The sequence below is a fragment of the Sapajus apella genome, unplaced genomic scaffold (genome assembly GCF_009761245.1).
Source record: "Sapajus apella isolate SASKATOON/1434 unplaced genomic scaffold, GSC_monkey_1.0 scaffold66, whole genome shotgun sequence".
Taxonomy (NCBI): Eukaryota; Metazoa; Chordata; class Mammalia; order Primates; family Cebidae; genus Sapajus; species Sapajus apella.
In genome coordinates, this window is record NW_022437006.1 from 7,456,291 (window position 1) to 7,477,992 (window position 21,702).

The 21,702-nt window shown below is 34.0% G+C and overlaps 1 protein-coding gene across 1 annotated transcript in view; it reads right to left on the bottom strand.

Annotated features, from left to right (window-relative positions):
* The window catches only part of ADAMTS20 (ADAM metallopeptidase with thrombospondin type 1 motif 20), a 211,995-nt gene that overhangs the window by 13,290 nt on the left and 177,003 nt on the right, over window positions 1–21,702 (bottom strand). Inside the window, exons 30-37 of the mRNA XM_032248353.1 lie at window positions 20,627–20,800; window positions 20,381–20,551; window positions 14,258–14,455; window positions 13,423–13,552; window positions 13,136–13,230; window positions 12,963–13,054; window positions 12,256–12,389; window positions 6,201–6,292 (exon numbers count right to left, since the gene is read on the bottom strand). Coding sequence (XP_032104244.1) covers window positions 6,201–6,292; window positions 12,256–12,389; window positions 12,963–13,054; window positions 13,136–13,230; window positions 13,423–13,552; window positions 14,258–14,455; window positions 20,381–20,551; window positions 20,627–20,800 — 1,086 coding nt within the window. The remainder of the gene's footprint in view (window positions 1–6,200; window positions 6,293–12,255; window positions 12,390–12,962; window positions 13,055–13,135; window positions 13,231–13,422; window positions 13,553–14,257; window positions 14,456–20,380; window positions 20,552–20,626; window positions 20,801–21,702) is intronic.

Consider the following 21,702-nt stretch of genomic DNA (forward strand, 5'->3'; position numbering starts at 1 on the left):
GCCATGGGGGCCTCAATTTAATTGGATTAGACTATGGAGTTATTTATGTCCCCAAAATACTGTTGAAAGAATAGGGAAGTCATCTAGCAATTAGTGGAGACTAAGAGCTAAGCATGATATCGGTAGAGACAGACCACGTATAAACGCAACACAGTTTCAGGGAAAAAGAACTGAAGAAAGTCCAGGTAAGACTATTGCTATCCCTGAAGGACAGGAGCATGAATGTCACTGTGCATGCCCAAGACTGTACCCTCTGAGGAGCAACAACAAAGGCTGCACACTACAAGGGAAATAGAATTCAATGAAACAGTTCAGCCAGGTAATTAAAACAAATACACAAACAAAGAAGCAAACAACAACCATAACTACAGGCCTCAAGAGTGAAATCAGGAATCACAGTTGCTAAAATATAGTACCTAAAAGGTCCAGTTTTCAACAAAATTTATGAGGCTTACAAAGAAACTGGAAAGCATGATGCATACACAGGAGAAAGTCAAGAAAAACTTCCTTTGAGAGATATCAGATGTCAGATTAAGCAGACAAAGACTTCAAAGCAGCTAATATAAATATGTTCAAAGACCTAAAGAAACCATGTTTAAAAAAGTAAGAGAAGGTATGATAAATATGTCCCATTAAATAGAGAATATCAATAAAGAGGAAGATATGATATTTTACAAAAAGAGCCATAGGAAAACTCTGAAGATAAAAAGTACAATAATCAAGGTAAAAAATTCAAAAGGGGGGCTGAAACTGTCTAATGGAGCTAGCAGAATTGACAAATTGAAGAGATATTAATGATGCAATCTGAAGAACAAAGAAGAAGAAAAAATGAACAGCGCCTCAGAGGAATGAAGGAACTCCATTAAGTGCACCAACATATGCATAATGGAAATATCAAAAGGAGAGAAGAATTAAAAAGAGCAGAGAATATATTTGAAGAAATAATGACTGAAAATTTTCCAAAATCAGCGGAAACATTAATTTATACATTCAAGAAGCTTAGTAGACTCCAAGCCATGTAGACACAAAGAGAGACACATCAAATATGTCACAGTAAAGATATTAAAAGACAAATACAAAGAGAAAGTCCCTGAAAACACCAAGAGAAAAATGATCACATGAATGGAACCCAATAAGATAAACAGCTGACATTTATTATCTACTTAGAAGTCAGAGGGCAATGTGAATGACATATTCAAAGTGTCAAAAATAAAAACCATACATCAATAATTTTTTAATAAGCCAGTCTATCATTCAAAAAGGAAGGCAAAATAAAGACACTCCCAGATAAACAGAACTGAGAGGACTTCTTGCTGGCAGATCTGCTATACAAGACATACTAAAAGTTCTCCAGGCTGAAATCAAGTAACATCAGACATTAATAAAAATCAACACAAAACAATCAAGAGTGCTGATAAAGGTAATTATGTAGGTGATTATAAATTATATTACAGAGCTTCTTCCCAAGGAGAGAATCAAGTTGTAAAAAATAGGAAATTGCATATGTCTTCACTTTTCTTATTTAACTGATTTAAAAGAATTGTATAAGCCAAAGTGTATATAATTATATTATTGACCTGTAATATATAGACATGTAATATATTTGATAATAATGACACAAGTAAGACAGATGGCAGCAAAGCTGTTTTAGAGTAAGGAAACAACACCAGACAATAAGTCAAATCAACAGCAAGAAGTAAAAAGACCCAGACATATTAAAAGAGAAGCTTTACATAACAAACTCTATGAATATATAATTGCTCTATCTTCTCTCATATTATCTAAGAGACATAAAATTATTTAAGTTAATATAGTAACAATGTTATGAGTTTGTTGCCTTTATAAATGGCATATGTATAACAAATATAGTAGAAAAGAGAGGAAGAAATAGGTCATTTATTTCACTGGAAAGATAGGAATGTTCAATAGTAAAAGGTAAAGCACATTCTGATAAGATATATATAGTAAGCCTTTGAATAACCACCAAGAAAGCAATTCAAAAAATAATGAAAAATTAAGGAAATTAAAAATAAAAATTTTATTTAAAAATTAATAAAATTACTCTAGAAAATATTTACTGAATAAAAAAGAAAGCAGTAAGGAGGAACAGTTGAACAAAGTCAACATGAGACATATAGAAAACAAAAAGTAAAATGGCAGATGTAAATCCAGACATAGCAAAGTAATATTAGACAATCCAAAGGCAATAATCCAACAAAATACTCTATAAGAGACATTCCTAAGAGCCAAAGATACAAATAAGTTGAAAGTGAAGAATGAAAACATGCATAGCAATTCTATCAGAGCTGGAGTGGCCACACTAATATCAGATAAACTAGGCTTTAGAGCAAAAATGTTACTGTAGATAAAGAAGAATATTTTATAATGATAAAAAGGTCAATATGTTAGAAAGTTATGACAATTATATATTTGTGTACAACAAAATCCCCAAACAAATGAAACAAAACAAAGCACATAGAAGATTAAATTGAGAAATAGACAATTTAAAAATAATAGTTGTAGAGTTTCAGCAGATAGAACAACTGAGCAGAAGATCAACAAGAAAAAGGAGAGTTGAACAACACTATAAACCAATAAGTTCTGTAGTCTATAGAACACTTCACCCAACAACAACAGAACACACATTATTCCCAAGAATGTATTGAATATTTTCCAGGACATACTATACGTTAGCCCATAAAATAAGCCTCAATAAATTTAAGTAGATTAAAAATAACACAGAGTATGTTTGCCAGTCACAATAAAGGTCAAAATCCAAAAAAGAAAATTTGGGAGATTCACAAATATGTGGAAATTAAACTCCACTCTTAAATAACCAATATATTAAAGACATAACTAAAGATAATAGAAAATAAAATGAATGAAAATAAACACACAACATACCAAATATTTTGGGATGCAACAAAATAATTGATTAAAGGAAAATGTATAATTATAAATGCCTATATTAAAAAGGAAAAATAATCTCAAATCAATAGCCTTCCCTTCTACCTTAAAACACTGGAAAAAGAAGAACAGAGGATTATGAGGGAATACTATGAACAATGTATGACAATCAATTATTTAACAGGGATACAACGAGCAAATTCCTAAAAAGACATAATTACCAAAACAAATTCAAGAAGAACTAAAAATTCTGAAGAGATCTATAATAAATAAAGAAAGTAAATTGGTAATTAAAATGACTTTCACAAAGAAAAGTCCAGGCTCGGATGGCTTTGCTGGTAAATTCTACCAAACATATAAAGAATTAATTTTTCACAAATTCTTCCCAAAAAGTACAAGAGAAAAAAACATATCCCACTACATTCTATAAGGCCACTGTTTCTCTGATACCAAACAAAACAGATATCACAAGAAAAAAAAGATACAACGTCTCCTATAAATATGAATGAAATATTGTCAACAAAACACCAGCAAACCAAATTTAGCAATATATGAAAATAATTATACACCATGACTAAGTGGGATTTATCATAGGACTTCGAGGTTGTATTTCAACATACAAAAACCAATTAGTGTGGTAAACTATATAAGTCCAGTAATGGACAAAAACCACAGGATCTTCTCCATAGAAATTCCAACATCCTTTTATAATAACACTTAAGCTAGACACAGAAGGGCATTTCCTCAACCTGATCAAGAGCATCTAGAAAACACTTCTAGCTGACATACTTAACATACACGTGAAACTAACATACTTGAAGCTGAAGGACTGAATGCCTTTTGCCTAATATCGGAACACGAGGATGTTCACTCTTGCCACTTTTATTCACTATTGTACTATAAGATGTAGTAGGGCAATAAAACAAGATAAAGAAATAAAAGGTATCTAGATTGAGGAGGAAGTAAAATTATCTTTATTCACAGATGACATAACATTGTATATAAAAAATCCTAAGTCATGTACTATTACAACTAAAAATGAGTTCAGCAAAGTTGCAGAATAAAAGACCAATCCATAAAAATATAGGCAAAAATTGATGATTTATGTGGGCCCCAGATTTGGATTCTCCTTACCAAACAACTCTAACTGTCAAAGCCTTCTTAATATTGAGCTGTAAACTACTGACTTATTAATGCCTCCTGGAGGAACACACACAATCTCACTCCTCTTTAACGGTAGTTCTTTAAACATGTAAAGATAGTTACCAGTAATTGCCACTCTTTTCCTGGCTACCTTCTCCATTTTCCTTAGCTGACGTGATTTAAACCCTCCTTTCTTTCCTGTGATCTCCTCCTACTCCTAAATAGATTAAAAATGATCTTTTATTGAGATAATTTGTAAAATAATTACAAGGTTCCAGTGTCAAATAAAAATAAATCCTTCAGTCTTCCTATTTGCTTTTGGAACCTTATGATTACATTAGGTTGCTTATAAATCACTCCCTGCTCTAAAGGAGTCATACTGAACTTGTACTGGGTGAATAAAACACCTATGTCTTTTTCATGTAACATTATCACATTCTGTTTAAGTTTCTGGACCTAAGTTAAGATGTATAGACTTATTCTTATTCATTTTAGCCTGTAGTTCTAGTATCTTTTGATCTCCTTTAAGTTCTCTAACAGAAAATATCCTCTCTTCCTGATATAAACACAACTTCAATGTCATGTGATGAAAACTATAAATGGATCAGTCTAAGAGGGGCCTATAGCAAACTATTAACTACTTATCTTCAAAATGACATCAATATAGTAATTACCATTTATCTTAGGTAGTAGATTTGATTCATGTATTCAATTAGCAATGAGTCACCTAAAAGTACTATATTCATCTAGCTTACAATTCTTCATCTTATCATAAAAATGTTTTCATTATCTATGTAAAATCTCTAGTTAAAAATGTGAGAGTAAATTTTCTTCTAGGAAGCATGCTCTATATTGGAAATCACGGCAATGACATAAGAGCATGTGAAGAGAACTCTGGAAATAAAGGATAAAAACAAGACTAAAACTATGAAAATGTATTCAATATACATTTTACTGATAATAGATTGTCATTTGGGGGATGTTACAGAGCCAGGAATCTAATAGAACTGATGTCAGCAGAAGGGTATGAAAGTTACATGCTTGTGACCTGTTCCTTTGTCTTTTAACAAATATGTATTCATTTCTATGGACTAAACAGAAAGATGAAGAAACTGATAACATATTATGGAAGAAGAAATAGAATCTGTTTAAAATTATTGTTATAACTTTTAAACAAACCCAAAATTGGCAACGACGCTTTCCCTCCAAAGGTTATCTATAACTTTTGAAACAAAGTGCATATATGAAGTTTTGCATTTCTATTTACTTATGTTTCTTGCAATATTCTGATCAAAAAAATGAATAAAGAGAAGTTTTTTTTTTCATAACGAAAGAAAAGTAATCACAGACAGGCAAAAAAAAGCCAAGACCCATTGGTATGCTACATCTAGATCCATCTCACATGCAAGGATACATAAAGACTCAAAACAAAGGGATGGAGAAAAATTTACCAACCAAATGGAGAGCAAAAATAAATAAATAGAAAGCAGGGGTTGCAATTTTTGCTGATAAAATAGACTTTAAAGCAACAAAGATCAAAAGAAGCACAGAAGGATATTACGTAATGATCAAAGGATCAATGTAACAAGAAGAGCTAAAGATCCTAACTATATACACACCCAATACAGGAATTCCCAGATATATAAGACTTATAAAGAGACTTGGACTCCCACACAATAATAGTGGGAGACTTCAACATCAATATTAGACAGATCAATGAGACAGAAAGTTAACATCGATATCCAGGACTTGAACTCAGATCCGGAACAAGTAGACTTAATTAACATTTATAGAACTCTCCACTTTAAATACACAAAATGTACACTCTTATCAGTACCACATCACACCTATTTATAGGTTTAAATGAAATATTGGTTGGCTGCTTGTCAGTTATTTTCTTCCCTCATTTTTTTTTATGTCTCTATTATTAAACACAATTACAGGCATACCCATTTTTAGACTGCATTCTAGCCCGGGCAAGAAAGCAACACCCCTGTTCTCTCTCCCTCTTCCTCTTTCTTCCTCTCCTTTATTCTTTTCTTTTCTTTTTTTTTTTTTTTATTCTTTCTTTCTCTTTCTTTCTTTCTCTCTTTCTTCTTCTAAAAAAAAAAAAAGAAAGAAAGAAAAGTAGTCAAGCAAATTTGAAATACCTGTGGGCATTTGACAGCACTGTAGCAATCTCCAGCTGTGGCAAATGGAACTGCATTTCCAAATACTGTTTTTGAAAAAAGAAGATCCGTAGCTAGAAAATAATAAATGACATTCTTTAGCATAGAGACAATAATGCAATCTTTTTTGTCAGAGTTTTCATATTACTTTCTTAAACATATTTATATAATTAATTTTAAAATTTTAAGCACAAATGCCACAATTCTAGTATATTACATAGAATAGACTCTCAATGAATAAATTTTCTTTAACACAAAAATGTTCATATCATAAATTGCCCTAACAAATGGCAAGCACATTTGCAATTAAACAGAAGATTTAAAAACTAAATCAATGCATTATTACATTTGAAGTAATAGAATATCTGAAATAGATGAAGTAGGGTCAGGAGCCAAATTACTGAAGAAAAAAAGTTATGTAAACATAAATGACAAAGCAATAAAATTGAGTGTTTATAGACAGCATAAATAAAAATTCATTTAGGTAATTCAAAATCACTCAGCAAAAAAGTATGCCATTTTCTTTTATTCTTATCTTATTGCATTATGTTGTTCTTTTTATTTTTTTAAACTTACTTTTGCTAACAAGGTTAGCAAAATTTCTGGACTGGTAATAGTGCTGAAGAGTCTACATAAAATATCAAAAATAGAGTCACTGTATTAAAACAGGCTGGAAGGAACCCTAAAGTTAGCTGCTTCAATCACTTATTCATGTTGGAATCAAATAATATCCCAACCAAATCATCTAGCCAGTGGCTGTCACCTCCACTGTGTAATTCCAAATGTCTTCACTTTCAAGACTGCAAAATCACGGCATGTCCCAGGATAACAGCAGTCCTTCAGAGGCTATTCCGAAAGCTAGCATTTCTGGCAATATCTATCATCTCCAAGAGCAGATTCAAAAACTAGAAAGCTTTCCATGGTTTACCAGGGCTAGCTTGTAGCAAATAGTGAGAGCCAACTGTGTGTATCTCTTCCCAACCCCATGTACAATGAGGTCATATTGGTAGCTTTTGATTGGTCATGGTGGGAATATATACACCATGTATAACATGACAAATCAGACTTTTTATTCCCCTGCACACCACTATTTATTTGTGGCATTTGTGAGTTAGGCTGGGGCAGAGCAGAGACACAACTTTCAAAGCATCTCTTATTACGATCTCCAAAAGCATGTCAATCAACAGCCAGTTTCATCAGCCAGTTACACAATGACTCATAAATATATATCCAGTCCACTTGACTCTGATGACTTACAGAACATATATCAAACTCCTACTGGGCATCATTGTTTAGATGACCCACATATATCTGTAATTGAACATGTTCAAAGCTAAATGCATTATCTTTTTCTCCAAATTTATTTACCCTGCTCTATTTTCCATTTCACTAAACTGGACTACCATCTGTCTAGTTATTTTAGAAACTTTTCTAAATATTCCACTTATTCACTTATTCTCACACCCCTTCTATCAGAAAAACCTATAGTGTCTACTTCTTTAATATTTCTCAGATGGGTATCCTGACCCATGTTGTCAGCACTCATCCCTTTTTATATGAATTGTTATATTAGTTTCCTAATCATTTTTTATGGATGCAATCTATTCTGCCTCCAACCAACTCTATTCCTTCCCCTGCTCATGCCTTTATTCCGATGGTTCCTATGACTTGCAAGTTAAAATCCAATCTTATAGTTTAGTATACACTGTTCTTCATGATCTGCTCCCTACAAACTTCTCTAATAAGCTACCATTCCCCAACCTACATTTGATTTATGTTTATTCTCTGATATCATCAAAATGCTTCTCCCTTCCATGCTTTTGTTCATGCTTTTTCCTCCTCCTGAAACTCATTTTTCGCCACTTTTGCTAACTCAAAGTTGTCTTGAGATTGTTCAAACTCTCTGTTTCTATGAATCTCTTGAGAAAAGCATGGACTTTTAATTTAATGGATCCTTATTTACAATCTATTTTGGATTGGGCACTATTATAGATATTGTGAACACAACAGTGGGTGAACAGAGGCTGATGGAACTTGAGTTTTACCAGGAAGAGAAATGTTATAAAACAAATATTATAGTATATTAGGGGTGACACTTGCTATGGAAAGAAAATAAAGCAGAGAATAGAATGGAGAGAAAGGGAATTTAGTTGTGGAGAGTGATTCTAGACGGGTTTATTTAGAAGATGAATTTCAAAAGAGACCCAAAAGAAGTGAAGGGGTAAACCATACAGACAGCTATAGACAAATGTTCCTGGCAGATGAAACAGTAAATGCAAAGGCCTGAAGGTAGGGGTATGCCTGGTGTGTTCCGGAAACAGCAAAAGGGCCACTGTGTCTGCAGTAGGAGGGACGAGAGGGCTCTGGGAAGCAGGAAACCAAGAGGGAATACGGGTGGGAAGGTCATGTTGAGTTTTGCTGACCAGTGAAAGAATTCTCAGTTTTATTTGGAGTTAAATGGAAAATGTTTGGAGAGCTCTGAGCAGAGTTCAAGATTGTTAAAAAGATCAAATAAGATAACGTACAAGACATGACACAGCTTATGTTTTAGGGGATCACTCTGGCTTATCTGTTGAGAAAAGAATCTAGGTTAAGAGAGGGGAGAGTAGTGAAATGCTGAAGCAGGAATACCAGTCATAATTCAGATGCAAAAATGATGTAGACTTGGCCAATGTGGTAGCAAATAAGATAGTGGGAAAGTGAAATTTAATATATGTCTTAGATGGGCTCAGGCTGCCATAACAAAATCTCATAAACTGGGTGACTTAACCAACAAAAATTTATTTCTCACAGTACTGGAGCCTGGAAATCTATTAGGGTGCCAGCATTGTTGGATTCTGGTGAAGGCTGTCTTCCTTGCAAACAGCTACCTTCTTTTGTGTTTTCACATGGCACAATGATACCCCTGGTGTCTGTTCTTCTTCTTGTCTGGCACTTATCCCATTATGAGAGCCTGACCTATACGACTTCATCTAAACCAAATCATATCCTAAAACTTTATCTCCAAATACCATCAATTTTGGATTAGGGCTTGAACACATGAATTCTGGGAGGCACAATTCTGTCCATAGCAGCATGCACATTGAAAATTCACCTGACCAAAGTTGATGATGAATTATATGTGGGTGTGGAAGAAAGGTAGAAGTTAAAGATGTTGCTAGGTTTTAGCTAGACTAAGTAGAATATTATTGGTCACATTTTCTGCAGTGGTAAAAATTTGGGTTTGAAGAGCAGGTTTGGCAGGAAATATTAGAGGTTCAATTTTGGATTCATTGAGTTTGACGTGCCTATTAGACATTCATATGAATATGCTGAGTAGGCAGTTGGATTTTGGAGGTTAGGGTAGCAGTCACATTGGAAATGCGCATTTGGGACTCTAACTTAATAGATGGTACTTGAAATCAATAAAATTAATGAGATTCCCAAAGGAACAACTGAATCCTACAGCTCCTCAATATTCAGTGTTGTAGAAGATAAAGAGTAACTAGCCAAGTCGAGAAACAGTGAGAAAGACAAGAGGAAGAGTGATAGAGAAAGGTGCAAAACCTTAGAGGATAAAGTCCTGGAATCCAAATACTGCTGATGAATCATGTAAGATGGAAAACAAGACTTTATCATTGCATTTAGGAAAACAGGTCATTGATGTCTTTCATAAGGACTGTTTCCTGGAAGTGACATGAATAAGAGACTGATTAGAGTATAGCATGGGGAAAGAGAAATTGGAGAGTGTAAATTATAACTCATTTAAGAAATTTTACTATAAATGAACACAGAAACTAGACAGTGGCTAGAAGGGTAGAGGTCAAGATTTGTTGCTAATTATGATAAAATAAATAAGAACATGTTTCTCTATGCAGAATGTAAATGATCCAGCAGCAGAATTGAGGATGTAAGAGAGATCACGACATATGCTGAAATAATGTTCTTGAGTAGGTACAAGGCACTGAGCTTGAGGACGCAGAGCAGAATTTGCCTTGGATGGAAGGATGAAGAGTTCATCCAGAGTAAACAGGAGAAAGCAAAGAAGATAGGTAAAGATTTAGGTGGGTTGGTAGATGTGGCAGTGGGAACTTGAGCAACACCTTTCTGGCTGTTCTTACTTTCTAGCGAAATAGGAAGCAAGATCATCAGCAGTGAGTTAGTAGAGTGGAAGTATTAAAAATTTTGAGATTTGAAGCTAGAGGAGAAGGCATAAGTTAGACACTTAGAAAAGTAGGAGAGAGAATGGAATAGGGGAAAGCAACAGGATTACTTGGAAGCACCATGGCTCCGTGTAAACTTAATACTCATGTGCTTAAAGTGATATCAGTCAAAAGAGCTGCATATTATTTGCCACATTCAGCTTTATGCTGAAAGCACAGAATGGGTAGAAGGTTTGATTTAATCAAGGCAAGACTGGATTTTTACCATACAAGTTTGAGGAAGAGAAAGAGAGGAGTTGAAACTATATATTTGACATTGTATGCTCCAGGGCCCAGATCAATGCCTGACAAAATGGCAGCTTTGTTTGATAAATTAATTTTTTTTAAAGCAGCCTAATTAACATTAAATAAGCTACTGAGGGTCTATTAGAAACTTAGAGTGCTAATTACCTGACCAATACACATTATTAAATTATAACCAATATTTGTAGAGCATGTACTGTATCAGGGATGTCCAGTCTTTTAGCTTCCCTGAGCCACATTGGAAGAAGAAGAATTGTCTTGGGCCACACATAAAATACACTAAGAATAGCTAAGAGCTAAAAAAAAAATTACAAAAATATTTCAAAATATTTTTTAAAAGTTTACAAATTTTGTGTTGGGTCACATTCAAAGCCGCCCTGGGCCGCATCAAGTCTACAAGCCATGGATTGGACAAGCTTGTATTATATGTAAAACAATGACTGAATACATCACAAATATCATTCTTAATCCTAGCCAAAAAGGAACAAAAAAGTAGGAAAGAAAGAAGAAATGTAGAATAAACCTTAGTTGTAGTTTCTCATTTTACAGATGAGGAAACTGAGGCTTAAAGATATATGCTCAATGTCACACAGCTGATAGAGATAAAGAATTATGCCCAGACAGTCTAACTCCAGAGTTTATTATTGTAACCATAGTAATATAATGCTACCACACTGTAGTAAATGGTGGATGGTCAGTAAATCATAGCCATCATTATTATTAACAATAGTAGTTTATAATTTTATGACTATAATTTGTATATTACATGTTTATGCATATATTGTCTTAAATTTTTTTATTGCTTTCTATGACTTATGCACCATGCTAGGCACTAGTGTTGAGATGGAGTCTCTGCTAGTGTAATGCACTTTTTTGCCTCTTCACCTAAATATGTAAATTTCAGGACAGCAGGCTGCATTTGCCCGGTGAATATTAAGTTCTATAAATATGTTTTGACTTGATTGTATTATAAATTACTTGCTAGATAAGCAGTATGATCTATAATCTAAGGTCTGTGAATATAATTTTATTTTCCCTAATGCCAGTTACTAACCATATTAATGGAACAAGTTGCTTAACTTCCATATTACTTATAACATTGTGATATAATATCTGCCTTAAGTAATATAAGAGTGTTAAAAAGGTCAAATGAGATAATGTATGGAAAAATATCTGATAAATTATCATTTGACACTAATGTAAATGATTTGTTTAAACCCTGCAAAAAGCTTCCACAAGTAGACTGAGGATATTTTCTTATCCTTAATGCATGTGCAGGTAATCTCTGCTACTCAAGAGGCTAAGTCAGGAGAATCACTTGACCCCAGGAGGCAGAGGTAGCAATGAGCCCAGATTGTGCCATTGCATTTCAGCCTGAGCAATAAGAGTGAAACTCAATCTCAAAAAAGTAAGAGTCCCCATAGTGAATGTCATTGCAGAGGCAGTGTGCAGCTAACTGTTTTTATATAAATTAATTTTTGCAAAATGGGGGTCCTTCTCTGTACCCTGGCTATGACATATACTAACATATTGTTAGACATTCATAAGCAAATGGAGGGTTTTTGATTTCAAAATATAGATTGAGCACTTACTTTTAACTTGCATGGAAGTGAGATCAATTCTTATTTTGCTGAAAACAGTGTATCCAGCAGCTAGGTGTACATTGTCACATTCGCAGTCTTGCCTCCTACTTCCATTAAAAGGACATTGATATGGATTTTTTAGTCTGTAATAACATTGGAATATTTTAGTATTAGAAGCAGTTACTAGACCATAATGTAGATAAACTTTGGGAGTGGAAAAATAAAACACATTCATACTCTTCAATATTATAGTGTCAACAAGTTGAGAAAGAAGTAAAAATCACTAAAGGTGAACATATGATATTCTCAATAAAACATTTAAGAAGAGTTTGTAAAAAAAATAATTCAGCTGCAATTCTCCTAGCTTTCCTTACTGGAAATAATTTGATTTTATGAAAATGCACATAGTTATTGAATTCTTCTGTTCATTATGTCCCACTTCTCACCAACAGTATTCTTAGTCAATCTGTCTGTTAATAGTCAATATTAACAGTACATGTCAATAGTCAACACTAACAGTACATGTTAATATTCAAGCTTTTATTTCTGAACAGGCATTGACAACATCTGGCTTAGGTTCTAACATGTCTACTTGCTCCTAAATTACTTGTCTCACATGTAAGCTATTCAAGTATCACTTTGAAGGCTAGAAGTTCCAATTCTCTTGGAGGACCATGAAAATGCTCAGATAGACAAGACAAAAATACATCTCATACCTAAAGCCATACACTTCAGAAAAATTTTCTTCAGCTTGGACTAGTGTTAAATATTCCTTAGGGTTCTCCAAGTGCATGTCTGCACAATGAATCTAAAGAAAAAAGGAAACATCTAGAAAAACTTTTTCCAAAGTCAATGATCCATGTTAAAATAGGAACTGTTTTCATAATACCTTTATTATTCTTCCCATAATGTTAAGGTAATAGTCACCATCCTTTGTAATGTGGTTTTTCATTTGAATTTCTTTGCAGGTGGTAAATGATTTACCTTCAGAGACAAATTAACACAACTTAACACAGAACAAATTACAAACACAGCATGAACTTAATCATAGAAATATTGCTATACTGTGAATGTCTGACACTGTTTTGTGGAGTATGCAACTATTACAGATACATATTTTAACTGAAACTCATTAGAAACTATTAGGTACTAAGATTTTTGAAGTCTACTACTTACAGTCATTGGCATAACATTTCTTTTGAGCACCTGGTTTTAAATGGTTTAAACATAAGTCACTGGACAAACCATTTTCAGCAATGCATTTTACTTGTCTCTTCATTATCCCAATTCCACAAGTCACTGAGCACTGTGAACAGAGTAAATTTTAAAGGTAAAATATATTATGAATAATAAGGCCAGAAAATCCAAGTCTCCTTTTCTTAGACCAGGTATTTCTGGAACAAACTGATAGTCAATAGTAGCTAGAACTACAGAAGACAGAAAGCTATCCTGGGGGCTGGGTAGTCACAGGTGGAAAAAATCCTTAGGCATGAGCCTGAATCTATTACTTCTCAGTTACTGGGTTCTTTTCATTCATTCTGCGCAGTTGTAGCAACAATACATTGTAAATACTTAATACATTAGTCAGTGATGGTAATTAAGATTATCTCATTAAGTTATATGCTAAGTTTGCAAAGTGATATTTACCTGCTTTCTATCAATTAAACTGGAAATATAATATGATATAAATAAATTTTATTACTAACATGTTAGATTTATTTACTTCTTCACTTGACCGATAAATATTTTTAAGCACTTACTTAAAATGCAAGCCACTGTGCTAAGTTCTCTGAGGAACAGAAATAAGAATGAGTTATGGTCTCTGCTTTAAGCAAGTTATAGCAAGCATCAAAAGATAAGATATTTATGTAAATAAATGATAAAATTGTTTTTAGACAATAGGGGTCTGAGGCAACTCTGAGGATCTAGCTATACATACAGATTACCAGACTTCCCATGCCTAGAAAGTCTTTTTCAGAAGTACTAAAATTCTGAAAAATTATACACTGACCTTGCTCCATTTTCCAACTTTCCAAGTGGCCAAATGCAAACAGCTCTCAGTGCATTTGTAAACCTGTGAGGAAGGCCTCACAGGGCATTCTTGATAGACTACAGGCCAAAGTCGACGGAGGTTATGTTTCTTAGTAGATGCGGCCCTGATGCAATATGTAATCCTTTGTCTGTAACGCAATCCACAGTTGTTTGCACACTGAAAAATACATAATTATATGAGAAGAAAATTTCATTAACTTTAGCCAGGGATTAATACTTGTCAGATGGCTAATATATATTACATTGTGTCATCTCCACAACAATCCTATTTAATTTGCTTCATTTATAGATGAGCAAACAAAGGTTCAGACATTAGACAAGTTTCCCAGAGTTGTACCAATAAATGGAATAAACTTAGATTCAAGCTATATTTTCTATCTGTAGTACCTGTGTGTGTATATATGTGTGTGTTTTCATTACATTACCATTGTAATTGAATGAAACTATATCTCCCAATAGGCACAGCTTTAGAGGAATAAAACATATTGAGGGTCCTTACCAAAAATAAAGGGTATCTATTAGCCTTAAATCACTGGTAACTATGTATAGGTTAGCATACATGTATCTTCATAGATATAATGTAAAGCCTAATAACATTTGACTAAAATAGGTAAGTGATTTACCTGTAAATTAAAGCCCCAATTCAAAAATAGGCAAATAGACTTCTGTTTTTAGCAAAAGTGGAGTAACAAGGAATAGATTTACCTTCTATCTTTGAACAACCAAAACATTTGTACAAAATATAAAGCAATGACTTTTGAGACACTCAACATTAGGCAATAAAGAATAGTAATCCATGACAGATGAGAAACAAAGTGACACTATAAATCATTCTAGCCTACTGCTTTGAAAAGGTTTCCAGGTCTTAGCACAATGAAAGGAAGACAGCAGAGTTCTGACCAGTCGTGCGTATATACTTGTGAGGACACCAACCAAAAGGCTTAGAAGTTACTAATGATCACACAGAACCAAATACACTGCTTATTTCCTCCAGCTAGACTGGAAAACTTAAATACGTGAGGAAATAGGTAAGTACTCAAAAGGTTCTTGTCACAGTAGAGAGGAATAGTTAACCCTAGATTAAACAATATATTGGTCTGCCTAACAAATCTTAAGTGCAAGGCAAGAGAGGGTCAAACTGCTTCCCAACAAAATAAATGCAGCCCAGAACAAAACTCAAAATACATGTATATGAATAACAAATAATCTAGTCACCAAAAAGGTAAAATTCATGGCTGACATGCAACAGAAAATTAATTGGTATACAACACATCTGGAAAATAAGATTCATAATGAAGAAAAAACCATCTATCAAAACATCCCTAAAGGGGTGGCATCTGTGAAAATGGAAGAGTAAGGACATCTAAAAATTCTCTCTTCTATAACAGCAGTGAGAAAATAGGCAAAATTTGCTAGATCAGCTTTTTCAGAACTCTAGAAACTGACCAAAGACTTGCAGCAATACAGAGGGCACTTATTCAAGAAACATGGCTAACTCTTGGTAAGAAGAGCAAGTTTTGTGATGATTTAACTTCCTCTATTTCCATTCTCTTCTTTCTAGCTCCATGGTAATCTTTAAAATCAACAGCTCTGTAGTTATGGTGAAACTCAGAATTCTGGCAGCCACTGGAGGGAAGCAGAATAGGCTTGGACATCATTCAAAAGTCTCATTCCCAGAGAATTGTCATTATTTAAACTGTTTAGTCATTTTCTGGAAGACCCCACTCGCAAGACTGTCTTTATTTGGCCTGACTTGCTCAGTGCTAAAAATCTAGGGGCAATTGTTGCCCTCAATTAAAAACCATTATTTAACTTTGCAGCTTTCAGGATGCTCAATAACAGTTCAAGCAACAACAGGCTAGCTAAAAAGGCTAAAAAGGAAAAGTTGAGGAATAAGATGTCCATCAGAGCTTTGAAAAGCTCCAATGTATTCATGGGATATAGATGGCCATGAACATGCATCAGATTGTACACATGTCCAGGTCTGTCTGCAAGCTCAGGAAGCATCTGAGGAGGGCCTGCAGCCTCTCCTTCAGTTGACCTCAAGGCTCTACACAAGCAGAAAGTTAAGATTAAGGAAAAGTTGTCAACTACCTAGCTGAGTGTTGAAGGTCACACCCTACTCCCAAACCCCCAACACACAGTACCTTGGCAAAGGCTAGGGAACCAAAATTATTGGTATCAGATATTAAGGAAATTACTGTCAAGTCATTGCTGACAACTAAACTCAGTGAGCAAAGACTTCAGTGGCCATGTATGACAAAGAATACAGACTTTACAGTTCAGAAAAGTCACTAAAGAAAAAAACAATAACAAACAGCAACAACCACAAACCCTGGGGAGGAGGGAGAATCTAAATAGACTTATCACAAGTAAAGAGATTAAATTTGTAACCAAAACACTTCACATAAGAAAAGCCCAGGACCAAATGCTTAAAGAATGATTAGCACCAAGCCTGCCAAAACTCTTCCACAAGGCAGAAGAAAAAGGAGCACTGCTTAACTCATCCTATGAAGCCAGTATTTCTCAAACCCAGGCAGACATCACAAAAAAAATAAAACTATAGACGAATATTTGTTAATAATATAGATGTAAAGTTCTTCAACAAAACACTAACAAAACAATTCCAGCAACACATAAAAAGGATTATACACCATTACGAACTAAGATTTATCCCAGGAATGCAAGGTTGTTGTAACATACGCAAGTCAATGTAATATACCACACTAATAGAAGAATGGACAAAATATAATAATCTCAGTAGATACAGACAAAACATTTGACAAAATCTAATACACTTACATAATATAAACACGAGGCAAACTAGGACTAGAAGAGTACTTCTTCAATCTGATAAAGTGAATCTACAAAAAATCCGTAGTTAGCATACTGAATTATGAAAACTAAGTTTTCCTACAAAGGGCAAGAACAAGACTGGAATGTCTGTTTTTACCACTTCTATCTAACACTATTCTGGAATTTCTAGACAGGGAAATTAGACAAGGAAAAGGAATAATAAAAGGCATCTAACTTTAAAGTAAGGAATAAAACTATCTCTAATTGCAGATGAGATGACATTGTAAGTAGCAAATCCCATGTAATCCACACGCTAAATAATTAAATCCCCCCCAAAAATTTCAATACACAAAAATCAATTCTATTTCTATACACTAGCAATGCATAATCAGAAAATGAAACTAATAGAACAACTCCATTTACAGAAGAATAAAAAATACTCAGAAATAAAAGAAGTGCAAGATTTGTACACTATAAAACATACTTGAAATAAGTTAAATAAAACATAAATTAATGGAAATACATCCCACATTCATAGATGAGAAGACAATACTATTAAGATACTAAAATTTACCAAACTGATCAAGAGTCATTGCAATCTCTAACAAAATCTCAGCTGGCTCTTATACAGAACTTGACACACTGGTCCTAAAATTAACGTGGAAATGTAAGAGACTCAGAATCGCCAAGTAATCTTAAGGAGGAAGGAAAAAAGTTGGTTCACTCGTACTTCCTGACTTCAAAACTTACTATAAAATTACAATAATGAAGACTACATAGTAATAACATATTGATAGGCATGTAGATAAAGGGAATAAAATTGAGAGTTCAGATATAAACCAACACATTTATGGTCAATTGATATTTGACAAGGATGTGAAGATAAATTCAATGGGGGAAAGAATAATCTTTTTGTGCAGAAGAATGAAGTTAGACCCCTACCTCACATCATATACAAAAATTAACTCAAAATGTATCAGAGTCCTAATTGTCTGAACTAAAATTATAAAAGTCTAAGAAGAAAATATAAGTATAAACCTTTGTGACCATGAAGTAGGCAATAGTTTCTTAGATATGATACTTAAAGTACAAATAACTAAAATAAAAAAAAACAAAATAAATTTCACCTCATCAAAGCATACTATTAAGAAAGGGAAAAGATAACACACAGAATGGGAGAAAATATTTCCAAATCATCTAACTGATAAAAGTTGGTACCCAGAATATATAAATAATTTACAAGTCAGTATGTGAAAAGACAAATCACCCAATTAAAAAATGAGCAGCCAGACATGGTGGCTTATGCTATAGTCCCAGCACTTTTGGAGGCCCAGGAAGGATGATCCCTTGAGCCCAGGAGTAAGAAACCAGCCTGGGAAATGCTTGGGCAACACAAGGAAACTTCATTTCTACAAAAACTAAAAATAAAGGAAGAAATGAAATGGTGGCACATGGCTGTAGTCCCAGCAACTCAGGAAGCTTAGATGGCCTTAGGTGGGAGGATTGCTTGAGCCTAGGATGCCAAAACTTCAGTGAGCTGTAATTATACCACTGCACTCCAGCTTGGGCAGCAGAACAAGACTGAATATCAAAAAATAAAATATAATAAAATAGCAGAAGATTTAAAAAGATATTTATCTAATAAGATATAAAATAACTAAAAAATACACAAAAAGATACTCAACATCATTAGTCATTAGAGAAATGCAACCTAAACACACACTAGATACCATTTCATACATACTAGGGTGGTTATGGTTAAAAAAAAAAAAGATGTATTATATCGGGTGCTGATGATGATATGGAGAGAGAAATAGGAACTTTTATACATTGCTGATAGGAAAAATAAATAGTGTAGCCACTGTGAAAAACAGTTGACAGTTCCACAAAAAGTTCAATAGAGTTACAACACCCAGCTATTCTATTCCTAGGTTTGTACCCAAGAAAATTGAAAACATATCCACACAAAAACTTGTATGCAAATGTTCCTAACAGCATTATTCAAAAGTCAAAAATGGAATCAATCCAAATGCCCATCAACTGACTAGTGAATAGACAAAATGTAGTATATTCCTACAATGGAACATTATGTATCATAAAAAAAGAAAAAAGTATTGATGTATGGTAAAACTTGTATAAAATTTTAAAATATCAGGCTAAGTGAAAAAAGCAGACATAAAAATCACGTATGGTATGACTCCATTTATATCAAATGTGCAGAAGTGGAAAATCCATAGATACAAAAAGCAGACTAGTGATTGTCTGAGACTAGGAAAAAAATGTGAGAATAGGGAATTATTACTTATGGCCTTCTTTTGGGATTGATAAAAAGGTCTGGGATTTGATCATGGTGATGCACACACTGGTAACTATGCTAAAAGTCTGTGAATTATAAACATGCACATAGATGTCAGAATTAGATGCCAGAAGAGGATGTTAAAAAGTTAATAAGTATGCTTCATATTTCAAAGTTAAGTATAGATATGGAAGATATAAAAAAGCTGAAACTAAACCTCTAAGGATGAAGACGACGATGGCTGAGATTTAAAAAAAAAAACAGACTGGATGAGGATCAGACATCAGAAAGAAATGAATGGCAAACGTAAAGACATCCATATAGGAGAATATTAGTCAACAATAAAAGAAAAAATACTATTGATACATACTACAACCTGACTGAACCTCAAAATATTTATGTTACAGCAGATTAAAAAGTACATATTTTATAATTCATTCATACAAAACTCTAGAAAATGCAAACTAGTATAGTGATAGATTGCTAATATAGAAAACAGGTAAGGTCACTTATTGGGTGGGGAGGGAAAAGAGAGGGAGGAAGAGATTATAAAGCAGCACAAGGAAACTTGGGGTCGATGGAGATGCTCTTTATTTTGAAAATGGCATTGGTTTTATGATTATGTACATGTGTTAAAACTTATTAAGCTATATACTTTGAATATATATAGTTCATGGTTCATCAATTACACCTTGGTAAATCTGTTTCCAAAAAGTGGACAATTACACAGGGCCAGTTTGCAAAACTGTTCCTGGTGGTTGGCTTCACAGTTGACACCTACTGACACTTCAGACTTGCACTAGAGTTTAACACACATGTCACTATTACTCCACTTGCACCAAGCGTCAGCGGTCTCATTCCTTAGATTCATATGCATACCATCATCTGCCCTCATATTCAAATTTTATACCCAGTTTAGGCTGTGTCAACTTTTAGATCCAGCTGTTTTATCCAGGAGCAAAAATTCTCAACTTCCTCTCTTTGCCTTACCTGTGATGAGTCTCCTGTTAACACAATGTAACTGCAAGGAGGGTTCCTGCAATTCTTGGATGTAGTAGATCTGGTTGACGAATTATAGACTCTTTCATTCACTTGTCTGATCTGGGTATCTACGCACTCCATTAGCTGATGGGAATCTTTTCTCTCACATGATGTCGAACACTAGAAATGCAATGACCAAATGAATAACACATTCTTATATAGAGTGTCTTTGAAAATTTACTTGTTGATACTCACATTCAGCCTCTCTCTTTCCATCCCCTTGTACTGCACACAGTCCTGACCCCAACATCGCCTCTGAGAACAAGGTCGAGTGGACTGATCACACATTTCTTCAACAACCTGACCAACACCTTTCAGTCTGCAGTATACATCCCTCTGCTGAACTCCAGAGCCACAGGTCAAAGAGCACTACAAAGGAATCCAGATGATTTGAATAATTAGCTAATAAACATCAAATTATATAAAATAGCTAAGTAGTGCCATTACCTATTATTTGTTTTAAATATAGCCTGTTATTATAACATGAATTACATACAAAATACATGCAATAAGTATTTTTACCACTTGGTGTAAATGTATAATTTCTCTGTTTTGCATAACGTACTTCAAGCTTTACAAAAACTATGACAAGTAAATCAGCTTATAGTAGGCACCATCTCAATCAATGACTCTCTCTTCTGACTTAAATGTATATAATGTCTATAAAAATTACCACACAATTAATCATGAATTCCACTACATTGCTTTTAAATGTCAATTAAATTCTTAGACTATACTCATTATCTTCCTCAAAGAAACAATAGCTTCAAAGATTGTGTCATATTCATCTTTTTATCTGCAGTACCTACTATAGTTTGTACCTGTTATGGGATCCAAATACTTGCTAATTTTTTAATACTTTAAGTTCTGAGATACATGTGCAGAACATGCAGGTTTGTTACATAGGTACACATGTGCCATGGTGGTTTGCTGCACCTATCAGCCCATCACCTACATTAGGTAATTCTTCTAATGCTATCTGTCCCCCTTGTCCCCCACCTCCTGAAAGGCCCTGGTGTGTGATGTTCCCCTCCCTGTGTCCATGTGTTCTCATTGTTCAACTCCCACTTATGAGTGAGAACATGTGGTGTTTGGTTTTCTGTTACTCTGTTAGTTTCCTGACAATGATGGCTTCCAGCTTCATCCATGTCCCTGCAAAGGACATGAACTCATCCTTTTTTATGGCTGCACAGAATTCCATGGTGTATATGTTCCATATTTTCTTTATCCAGTCTTTCATTGATGAGCATTTGGGCTGGTTCCAAGTCTTT